We start from the raw sequence: 12,031 nt of genomic DNA on the forward strand, positions 1-12,031 counted from the left end.
CTTCATTGACGGCTCTCATCAACAAGGCATTTCTGTCCGCAGAACTGCCGCTCACTGGATGTTTTTTGATTTTGGCACCATTCTGAATAAACTCTAGAGATTGTTGTGCGTGAAAATCCCAGGAGAGCAGTTACAGAAATACTCGTCTGGCACCAAAGTTCCTGACCCGTATCTGCATTATTTTATGCTTTGCACTGCTGCCACACAATTGGCTGATTAGATAATCACATGAATAAGTAGGTGTACGGGTGTACCTAATAAAGTGATCGTGAGTGTAGCATAAATTACAATTGCCACTCCACTGTAAAAAAACTGTTTTTTGAATATGTGATGTATTTCACAGATATTTGTTTTTTACATGCGAAAAGGAAGACTTCCCCATTGTCTTTTCAATGCGTTTTTTTTTTTTTTAAATTCCACAAAAAACCAGGGCGTGCTGAGTGACTCCAGTCAGGCTTCCTAAGCAACCAATTGGCCCGGTTGCTAGGGTGGGTAGAGTCACGTTGGGTTAACCTCCTCATGGTCGCTATAATGTGATTCTCGCTCTCGTTGGGGCACGTGGTGAGTTGTGCGTGGATGCCGCGGAGAATAGCGTGAAGCCTCCATGTGCGCTAGGTCTCCGCGGTAACGTGCTCAACAAGTCATGTAATAAGATGCGCGGATTGACGGTCTCAGACGCGGAGGCAACTGAGATTCGTCATCCGCCGCCCCGATTGAGGCGAGTCACTACGCCACCACGAGGACTTAGAGCGCACTGGGAATTGGGCATTCCAAATTGGGGAAAAAAGGATTTAAAAAAAAAAATTATAAATCCACAAAAAAAAAACTTTGGTCATGCCCACACTCACTTTCACCCCCTCCATCAGTAGTATTCATGAAACATTTTGTATGTTTGATTGTTTCCAATAATATTTCACAAATTCCATATTTCTTTCATTCTGACTTTCTTTCAGTCTATTAACACCTAGTGAAATCTTGCTGAGATGTAATTGCACTATGGCCCGTTGTGTTACGCTCGTGACAGAGCGGTATTGTTATGATCTTGTAGTGAGAGAAAACACTGACGCTGTCTTCCGAAACAATACTCCTTTTGGCAAAATCATACAGCTCCTCTTCCACTCCGTACCACTCACATACTCTGCTTCAGATAACTGCAAATGGCATCAAAGCTTCAGAGGAGGTCAGCGAGTTGAAAACAACAGAGGACTGGCGAATGGACTGGAGTGACAAGATTAAAGCTGGAAGGATAGAGAGATGTTGGGTGAAAGAAGGAAAGAACAGATGTGTGACAGATGAGGAGCTACAGGCATTAAAGATGAAAAAAGCAAGAGCAATGGTGAAAGCCTGAAAAGCATCAAGAGCATGGTGACTTCAGCACTTGCTGGCCTATAATAATTTTTTATTTAGTGGTTTGGTAATTTTTTAATTGTTCAAATGGCGAACAATTCATCCAATGACATTCACATAAAAGTAGTGTCTAAAATATTTTCTGGTCCACACTATAAAGTTTTATTGGAGAGTCGTATCTGCATTTTCTATAAACATTTTTATTAACAGAGGTAAATGAATACTAAATACATTCATTCATTAATATTCTAACTTCTTCAGAATAGTTATTGAAATAGTTTAAACATGGGCTACATGCCATATATGTGGAGTATTCCACATTATTTGTATTAATGAAGTATTAATGATAACAATTAATTGTTAATATTAATGCCAATCGACTATGAACATTGCTCAAAATTTACATCCCTAATCCCTCGATATGAATAGTTATTTTGAGAAAAGATTTGTGATTTTTTTTAATTATTTTTTTTACTATCATGACATTGTGTCACATTAGACATGATGTGAAAAGGCCTTCGGATTAGTTTGTAATGTTTTGTATGCGCAACATGGGTCTTACCTCTGTAGTTGATGATTTCGGTACCTAGGACAGGAGTCATCTCCAGCACAGTGATGAAGGCCTTGTCCATAGAGGTGAGGGGGAAAGGGGACATACGGTGTCTTCGAGCTACCTTGGTGATGTCCACTGCACTGTGACCTGAGACCAAGAGTGAGAGTTTACATACTACGTTCAAACATACACAACATCACTAATAATGCACGTTTGGTCACCCACTTGCTCTCAAGATGTTCTCCTTGCTGCTGCATCGTGACTGCACCTTCAGAAAGATAGAGAGACAGAGAATGAGAGGGAATGAGGGGGAGAGAGAGAAGGGAATTGGAAAAAGAAAGAGAGAGAGAGAGAGAGAGATGGAGAGTGTTAGAGCACAAAAGGAGCTCCATTCTTCATCCAGGAGATTTAGCATTCCACTGACAGGATTCATTTAGATCAGAATGATCATCTACACATTCAGACAAAACAACCAAAAGAAACTAGCTAGAAAACAAACAAACTGAAAACAACATTTCAGTTCTACTGCCATTATTATCATTATCATCATGGTCTTGACATAATGTCATAATGAGTCTGTGAAGTTCCATGGTCTGTTGTATCCTAGTACCCAGATCTGAATCATATCTGATATACTGTAGCTGACATTAAAGTCAACATGAAATAGCATTCAAAACAAATTTGAATGAAATAGTCCAATCCAATAAATCCATAAATTCATAGTAAATCCAAATATTCAATATGAAAAAGAATATGATTTGGCTACTGGTTAACAATACTGTCCTTGCGTGCATGGCCTTGGTAGCATCCGAAAAGGAATGTTGTTTCAGAGGCGGAGCAAGTTATTACATTTTGATGAAAGATTATTAAGAAAACATTAATTTCTTTGGAATAACATGCACTGATAAATTGTGCACAATAAGGCCCGAAACAAGTACTAAGAAATTAAATAAGGTCAATTTTTATATTATGTTGACTTAGCTACAGTAAGTGCCCCATAAGAAGGGGCGAAATTAAAGCTCTCCCACCAATCCTGTTCTCTTTTCACCCTGTTTAAGTAAAATACATCTTAAAAAAAGACCCATGCATGTTTTACAATAATAATAATAATAGCAAATTTGAGTATACATTCAGCTGTAACTGTCAAATCTACCAATACAAAGTATTATAAAGTATGGAGTTCCCTTAGGCCAAGAGTAATGGTATGAGAGGGCAATTCATTTCCATGCAAAAAATACACATAGACTTGAGGCCATAGTGAAATAGATGTTTACAGATTATTGAAGTGTTTGAATTAGTGCATAAAAGCTTTATAAACAGCCCTTTATGTGTCCTTTGTGCTGAGACGCAATGCCCCTGGCCTATAGGGGGAAACACACAAGCAAGTCCCAAATCCGTTCTACTCACGATCCAGTTACAACAGACTAGCACCAACACGACAAATCAATGATCAACACAGAGCAGAAAGAAAGAGCAAGATTTAGAGAAAGATACAGATAGAGGAAAAGGAAAAAGAAGAGTAAAAGGGAGCAGAAGAGGAGGAAATGGAAGAGGAAAGAAAAGGGAAGAGGAAGAGGAAGAGGAAAAGAAAGAGCGAAGGAATATGGGAAAGGAAGAGGAAAAGGAAGAGAAATAGAAAAGGGAAGAGGAGATTTAGAGACAGGGAAAGAGGAGGTGGATGATAAAGGTAGAGGGAAAAAAGGAAGAGGAAAATGGGAGATTTAGGGAGATGGGAAAAGGAAGAGGAAGTGGATGAGAAAGAGAGGAAAACAAAAAGGAAGAGGACAATGGAAAGAAAAAGAAAGAGAAAGGAAAAAGGGAAAGGAAGAGGAAAAGGAAAGGAAAGGAAAGAGGAGATTTAGAGACAGGGAAAGAGGAAGTGGATGAGAAAGATAGAAGAAAAGAAAAAGAAAGAGGAAAATGGAAAGAAAAAGGAGACAAAGGAAAAGGAAGAAAAAGGAGAAAGAAACAGGAAAAGGAAGAGGCGATTTAAAGAGGAAGAGGACGTAGAAGAGAAAAAGGAAAAGGAAAACAGAGGCAAAGGACAAGGGAAAGGAAGAGGAAAAAGAAGAGAAAGAGAAACGGTAGATGAGGCGCAGCTCACATACAGCAAACAGCAATAAAACACTGCATCTAAATGGAGATAAAAACTTAAAAAACAGAAAACAGGACAGAAAGAAACAATAATAAAATCTAAGAAACAGAACTAAATGCCCACAAGAGACTCCAACAAATAAAATAAAAAAAGAGTGTTAGAGTGACGTCTACAGACAAAAAAAAAAAAATGAGAGAGAGAGCTAAAGAAACAACAACAAGGAAAGAGAAGAGTTTAAAGCAAGGAGTTTGGACTCCTGACGCAAAGCAGAGTTTGCGGATGGAAGCAGCTCCTTTTTTTGCGTGGGTGGGAAATAGTTACTCGCGAGTCGAAGGTCCTATGTCCCCGGTGATCATCGTTGAGCCCCTCCAGCCTAGAGTGGAGCTTTGGCAATGAACAGAAACAAAAGGGTTTACAACAGACAGAGCAAAGGAGAAGCTTTGGGAGACCAAAAAAATAAACAAAGAAAACCGAATGAGTGAAAGGCTCTTTAAGACTGCAGTCAATCAGTTTACACAGCACAAGCTGAGAGATGAACAAAACGAGCATTGAGAGGTGAAGCGATCTGATTGGACGGTCATTCAGTAAGGGGCGTTAAGCCAGCCAGGAAGTTAGCACAGGTTAGCGAAGAAGAGGGGCTTGGTGAGACACAAATATCACTCAGCTCAGCACAGTTAGCAAAATCACACAGCACATACTGCACTTTAGTAAACTTGGAGGACACCGGATAAAGACAGATGACAGTCACTAAAGTTTTGTTGGCATTTTGTGGGTTCAAGTGTGCTAATGTCCACAAGAGCAGGTCAGAGTTTGTATTATATTGTGCTACTGCATGTGAGGTCTGAACGGACTGTGAATATGAGTGTGAGTGTGTACACAGGTGTGGGAGATTTCAGAAAAGACCAATGATGGACAGATGGGTAAATAAACGAATGATGATGATGATAATGACAACATAAGAATTGCTGCTAAAAAGCATATAAATACTGTACATTAGGGCTACTGAAATGTATTTTCAAACGTTTACCTAACTTTATATTACAGCTAGTTCAATTAATTTTTTCCCTTGAAATTAGTAAACAATAAATTCATTAACATGTAATATATTAAATTTCGACTGTATGTTATAATACTAATATAATATTAAATTTTGAGGCAAAGTTCTTCAAATTTAAAATGTAAGAAATTAATCTACTGACAGCCCTAAACAAATATATAATCGGTCTCTCAAAACAATATATTTGGGTATTTGATGAGATATATAAGAGAATTGTGTAAGACTTACTGTGTATATCCTAAACTAATTTAGCTGCTTGAGTAGACCCTTCATAGATTTCTGCAATGTGCTATATATAATGTGCATTTGTCTTCAGAGGATTCTTCATGTATGCTCTTGAAACCCATATTTATATGAAAAAAATACACTATGCTGGTCGATTTTTCTACACCAAGACAATGTATAAGACACCCCCAATAGCACAAATGTACATACAAACACAAACAGATCTAAGAATTGTATTATCATGTTTACTAGACATCTGTCTATGTTTACCAGGCATACATTTTTCTCTCTGTATTTACAAGGACATTTATGTATCTGTGGTACAAATACTACTTTTCATTCTCCTCTCTCCTCGTGTTTGTACATCTAACCTCCCTTCATCAAACAACAAACAGCATGAACTCAGAATGAAGATAAGAGTAACAAATGATCACAGGAGGGGTTGAAGGAATGGACGGAGGCAATGAAAGCAAGGTAGAGACGTCACGTCTCTTTAACTCAGAGCTGGAACAAAGGACTCAGTGGACTGAAAACATGCTCACAAACAGACACGTCCTCACACACACACACATCCTCTCTCTCACTCACACACACAAAGACACACACACACACGCACAGAAAGGGTGGAGTGATGCGTCAGCATAAAGGCAGATGAGAGTTAAACCCTGCCCAGTAAAATGAAGATGGAGTAATTGGGGAACAGTCATGGGGAATAAATTATTAACAAGTGAGTGTCAGGCCCAATAAGAGGAACTCTGCTCTATGATTAACAAATCAGAAATGATTGATAAGACAGTGTGGGAACTAATAGCTGAAATGCTGGTGAGCCGTTTTATTACCTTGGAAAAAGAGGGATGAGAGAAAGAGAGAGAGAGAGAGGGGGGGGCTCTGGGGGGCTCTGTTCCAAAATCTAGTGAGCTGACTATCTAGACAGCATTTTAGACATCATAAGCACATTTCTGACAAGATTTCAGCCAAAATAATTATGCTCCCTTCTAAGATACATACTTTTGGACAAATATTAAAGGAGCATCACATTTATCCTTCGAAGAGATGCCAGTCCCCGAATGCACTGTGACAACAGTGAAAACATAAATCCAAATGGAAGACAAGTCAGGAGAAATGTTGATTATAAATATTAATTATTATTATTATTATTATTTGCCTGCTATTATTATTCTATAGGCCATAAATACAATAAGGAAAAGTAGGAAGAAAGTTTAAACAAATAAAACATTTACTAAATTACTCAATATTTGTGCGAGATGTACTGTTACGCTTATTTGGGTATAGTGGTTTTAGCTTAGCAACATGCTAACATATAACTTATTATTGTTATATAGGCTACAAATTCAATATTGAAAAGCATTAATAATACATTTCAATCACATTAAAATGTACTAACTTATCCAATATTTGTGTGCTATGTACAGTATTTTACTGCTTATTACAGTATCGCACTGTTAGCTTAGCAAACATGCTAATGTATATGAATATATTATTATTAAAATAGGCTATAACTTCAACATGGACAAGCATTATTAATAAAGTTCAGTCAAACTACAAGTGGACAAAATTGCCCAATATGCCCAGTATTACACTGTTAGCTTAGCAACATGACAACGTACACGTTATTAGTATTTATTATTATTATTATTATTATTATCAATTAGAATCAGAATGAGCTTTATTGACAAGTATGCTTACACATACAAGGAATTTGTCTTGGTGACAGGAGCTTTCAGTGCACAAACAATACAATAAGACAGAGATAATAAAAATATAGAATAAAAATAAAAAGCGAATAGAAAATAAAGTATTTATAGAAATACACAATAGGACAAAAAATATATAGGCAGGCCATTAATTCAATATGGAAAAGCATTTATAATAAAGTTCCATCAAAATTACCTAATATTTGTGCGCTATGAATTATTATGTTTATCATAGTATTGCATTGTTGGCTTAGCAATATGCTAATGTCAAACACTATTGAAATAAACTGAAAAAATAAATAAATATTGAAATAAACTGTGAGTCAAGTCTCCTACACGCTTCACGTGAGATTGCTATTTATGTGGTGCGCAGATCATTTGCTGTCTAAGAAGAGCATCCCGGATCAAAAGGCAGCTGGCTTTGTAGGCAGTAGATAGCAAAGAAGTTCACTAGGATTTGGAACAGAGAGATGGTGTAAGACAAGACACTAACAAACCAAACTGCCCTGACTTAAACACCAACAGAGTGTGGGCCATGTGCAATACTCTGAGGGAAGACGCTAGTGCGTGGTTGTGTGATTGATTGAGTGCTGATTAATGTAAAGGTTAGGGGAGAAAGGGAATATCCATTTACCTGGTCCAAGGTAGAGTACCTTGGCTTGAGCGTGATGACCTCATCCAGATGAGCTCTGAACTCTCTCCGTGAGGCCTGGAGGAAGCCACAGGACAGTAACTCACCTGACACAGCCATCAGCACACAAACATACTTTTTTAACATACACTATCACAGACACATGTACACACTCTCTAAGGATCAGCTAACACTGACATGAAAAATGTGAGGGGGAAACAAGCGAAACATAATGACAGCAAAATCCTCCCACTACTACTACTTAACTAAAGATGAACAAAGCAGCTACAGTGTGTTTTTGAGTATGACACTGATTATTCAGCTGATTTCAAAGAACAAAAGAAGGTTTACATGGATAATGAGCACTTGTGATCGTATTAAAGCTCATTTCTGTAACCCTTCAACTTTGGGAAACTGGAAGTGTTGCAGTAAAGTAAAAATGCTCATGAGAAATAACATCCTTAATGCTAGGGCATTCTTCGTTTTTCCTCGTCCCTTTATGTCTTGCCTTTGATCGAGCACTCAAGCCTTTAAAAGTACACTCTTTTGACTGCGAGCCTGTATAGACCCGTTAAACGCATGCACAATATGACTGCTTTGTGGTACTCTTTAGTACACTCAATGCCAGGTGCATGCACAGATGACGTGCAACGATGCAGACTGTCTAGAAAAACTGGACTGCATGTACTGTGTTAATGATGAATTTTGCGTTAGCCACACTGTGCACAAGACGTAGCGACATGTGGAAAACTGAAGTATACCTTCCCCTTTTGTCTTGAGGGACACCTATTTTAGTGTATTTTACTGTCAAATTGTAGGGACATTTTATGCAAGGTATTAAAAAAATCGCTAACAGCAGCCTTAATTAAATAATTAAAGGTAAATAATGAAATATTGCAATATTCATTGCATGTTACACATTTATCTTATTAATGGTTATATGTCCACTTTATACTTATTCAGGACAGACAAGTTCAGAATTCATAAGAAATTGATGGTTGAAGGCATCAGTTGATGAATTACACACCAACAAACACACACACAACACAAACTATGAGATTAAATAAAATACAAGTTAGTTTTGGGGTAAATAAAAGTGACCGTTGATGAAACAGGCTTGCTGCAAAGGGATGAGTTGTGCACATATGAGTGTGCAAGCAATGATTAGCAGAGTATCTGAGAGGGGTGTGGCTAGTTGCAGGGTGATGGTCAGAGCTGTGTAAAACATGCTGTACCTCTGTGACACTATAAGTGGATGAGCAGGAGGTGAGCCGGGCCTGGTGCAGGAAGAGAGGGAACAGGGAAGAGGAGGGTTAGCACTGCAGCCACAGGCAGGGGAAACACATACAAACAGCATTCCAGTAATTACACAGGCAACTCTGCAGGGAGAGGACACATTCAAGACACAAGGACACAGCAAGCCCACAGTCAGTTCGATTGGACTCAACTGTACACTTTTGTAAAGGTCTCCACAGAAAGAACACAAAATGAAACATGCCAAAAAACATTGAATGCCTACATTTCTGTTTTTAAAGGGATATGTGATGGAAAACAGGATTTTCTTTGCTCTTTTGAAATAAAAGAGTTAAATCTAAAATGCAGGCATACTCTAACATTCACAACGCAAAGCTCCCTCCGCAGTCCATTTATTGAAATTAAGCTGACAAAATGTCCCTTCAGAAAATGTCATAGTTATGATGTCACAACTATGTGCACATTAAGATATGACAGCCCAATTTTACATATCAACACCTATTCAGTATTTGGAAATTCAGACTACGTCTACATTATTCCAGATACATTTGAAAACAGTGTTTTCCTTTTCGAAACACTCTCCGTCCACACTGCCGTTTTCAAGTGTTTTCCAACAGCTGCTCGTCCACACCGAAACGTATGAAAACTCTTAAATCCCCTTAATGCTTCACATGACAACAAATACATCACAGTTTTCAGATATCTCAGTTTTCCCTCTCAACACTAAAACGCAAAGGTGCCTTTGTCAAATTTATCCACTTGGGAGAGTGTCTCACTGTGCATGGAAGGCAAAAACGTAGAGGAAAAAGATGCGTTTTCAAACGAAAATGTATTAGTGTGCATGTGACCTCAGCCCTTTCTGATGAATGACAGTGTGAAATATGACTGAAGTTTTCACATGCAAAGAAGTTAGACAATAATAACAGAGGTATTTTACATATTGACGGGGTCCAACATAAACACCCGCCGAGCACAAAATTAGAGTAAAAATAGGCTTTGGCTGGTAAGTAAAATGTTACACAAGACATGCAAACTATATAATAAAGCATCTCTCACAACTGTTCTAACAACTTTTACCTCTGTGGAAAATATACTATCAAAAGTTTATCTAGGATGGCGTAGGTTTGTTTTTTCTCAAGAACTCTACGTGCCAACACATGTGGTGAAATATTCTTTACCAACAAAATAAAAATATAAGGAACAAAATCATAATTGGTCTTCTTCATGTTTTTGTGACAGGTGCAGTTTCACCGAGTGACATAGACTAGCTCATATATAATGAGTGACCTGTGCTGTTTGTTAATAATATGCAGGGGCGGTTCTAAGGTCAGTGGAAATTCGGGGCCAAGCCCAAAAAGTGAAGAAAATGGGTGCTTTAATCTACAGCATGGCCCTGAGATATAGAACGTAATGGTCTCTGAATAAGGAGAACTGCAACTGGGGTTGGAACAATGGAAATGGACAAACACAAATGGACAGAAACGCACGCACACACAACGCACCAGTCAGGTGTATATTAGATCACAGTGCACATAGAGAGATCTCTCTCTCTCCCTCTGCCCTTGAAGTCTTGCACCAGCCTCTAACCACACATACACATACACACAAACACACATTAAGGAAAAAATTAAATGCAGAGCCAGTGCCAGATACAATATGTATCTCTTCCGCAACTGTCACACACCTGTCAGATTCAATGACAGGACCATGTCATACTCTCCACGGCAACCACAAGGGCCTGTTCTCTCCTTCGGCTAACCGAAGGGGGGCGGGATTATTTATTAATGTCTATTTATTGTCGATGTCTATTTATTACACTTACAGAGCCAGGTACACACTCTCTCTCTCTCTCAAACCAACACATAATTTTAGCATGTGTTTCTAAAAGGTGAAGTGTGTCATTTTTTTGCATACCGGGTGTGTGTAGAAATTCGCCGTGTGTTATCTCAAAATTATCTTTATATTATCTCAAAATTCTCAGTTTGTCGGCTGCTCAATAGTTTTCCATTAAATTCTACCCAAATCATTATCAAAGGACATAGATTATTTACTTTAGCCATGACTGGATGATCCATTGTGTATAAGTATCTTTCATAAATCCTACACAATGTATTTTCAGTTACAAGTATGTCTTTTTGTGGTTTGACAGCTTAAATGAAGCCTATTCAATGCTATAAATAAATTGCCTGAAGAATAAATTCTTTTTTTTCTCCCCAATTTGGAATGCCCGATTCCCAATGCGCTCTAAGTCCTCGTGGTGGCGTAGTGCCTCAATCCAGGTGGCGGAGGATGAATCTCAGTTGCCTCCGCGTCTAAGACCGTCAATCCGCGCATCTTATCATGTGACTTGTTGAGCACGTTACTGCGGAGACATAGCGCGGAGACAACCAGCGTCTTTACTCGCTGAGCTACCCAGGCCCCCAACGTAGCCGTTTCGAATCGTTCAGTTTGCGCAGCTGCACCGGTTTCATCCACTAACCTGCAAACTCATCAACATCACTTTGTTTATTCTTGAAGGAGTAAAAAACCTTCAGAACTTTGTATGTATGGTGACTAGATTCACAACTTTCAACTGCCACCTGCACTGCATTGATGTGTTCTGGGCACTGTAAACCCTAATGCTCAAAGTAATTAATTTTTTTAAGTAGGTAAAATTAAAACATACAAATTAGTTCAAATAAATTAACCTTGATGAGTATTTAGAACTTGCTCTAACTTTTGAGTTCACAAAACTGACACCTTTTAAGTAACCTGAATTGTTTTATTGTTTTGAGTTTAATGAACTTTATAATGAAATTTACAGTAACTTAAATTTAACTGAAACTGTGCATGGGGATTTCTATTTCCCAGCATGTTTTGCATGGTACTTGACAGGGAATGTTAAATGTTAAAATGTAGTGTTTTATAATGTGTCTTTGTGCAAATGAATGTAAAGAGGGAGACTTGTTCGTGTTTAATGTTTTGTTGTGTTTTTTAGAAGAGTTTTTCAAAGTTAAAGTTTTTGGGGGTTACCATTATGGTGAATACTGGAGCTTGAGCACAGATTGAGGAAAGCTACAATTTAAGATTATTCTACAGTATTTTGCTTTACTCATTGAGCAATCGTTATACTAAATCAAAGCATTTCAAATTAGCAAGCATTAAGTATTAACAT

The 12,031-nt window shown here is 38.0% G+C and overlaps 1 protein-coding gene across 5 annotated transcripts in view; it reads right to left on the minus strand.

The window, feature by feature from the left end:
- LOC127455152 (gephyrin) overlaps positions 1 to 12,031 on the minus strand; it is a 129,998-nt gene that overhangs the window by 26,059 nt on the left and 91,908 nt on the right. For 3 of the 5 annotated variants that reach the window (XM_051722776.1, XM_051722775.1, XM_051722774.1), the window contains 5 exons: positions 8,859 to 8,900; positions 7,627 to 7,701; positions 4,317 to 4,379; positions 2,126 to 2,168; positions 1,910 to 2,047 (listed from right to left, as the gene is read on the minus strand). In XM_051722776.1, the coding sequence (XP_051578736.1) occupies positions 1,910 to 2,047; positions 2,126 to 2,168; positions 4,317 to 4,379; positions 7,627 to 7,701; positions 8,859 to 8,900 (361 nt within the window). The remainder of the gene's footprint in view (positions 1 to 1,909; positions 2,048 to 2,125; positions 2,169 to 4,316; positions 4,380 to 7,626; positions 7,702 to 8,858; positions 8,901 to 12,031) is intronic. The other 2 variants (XM_051722778.1, XM_051722777.1) reach the window with 1 other exon arrangement.

The sequence above is a fragment of the Myxocyprinus asiaticus genome, chromosome 17 (assembly GCF_019703515.2).
Source record: "Myxocyprinus asiaticus isolate MX2 ecotype Aquarium Trade chromosome 17, UBuf_Myxa_2, whole genome shotgun sequence".
Classification (NCBI taxonomy): domain Eukaryota; kingdom Metazoa; phylum Chordata; class Actinopteri; order Cypriniformes; family Catostomidae; genus Myxocyprinus; species Myxocyprinus asiaticus.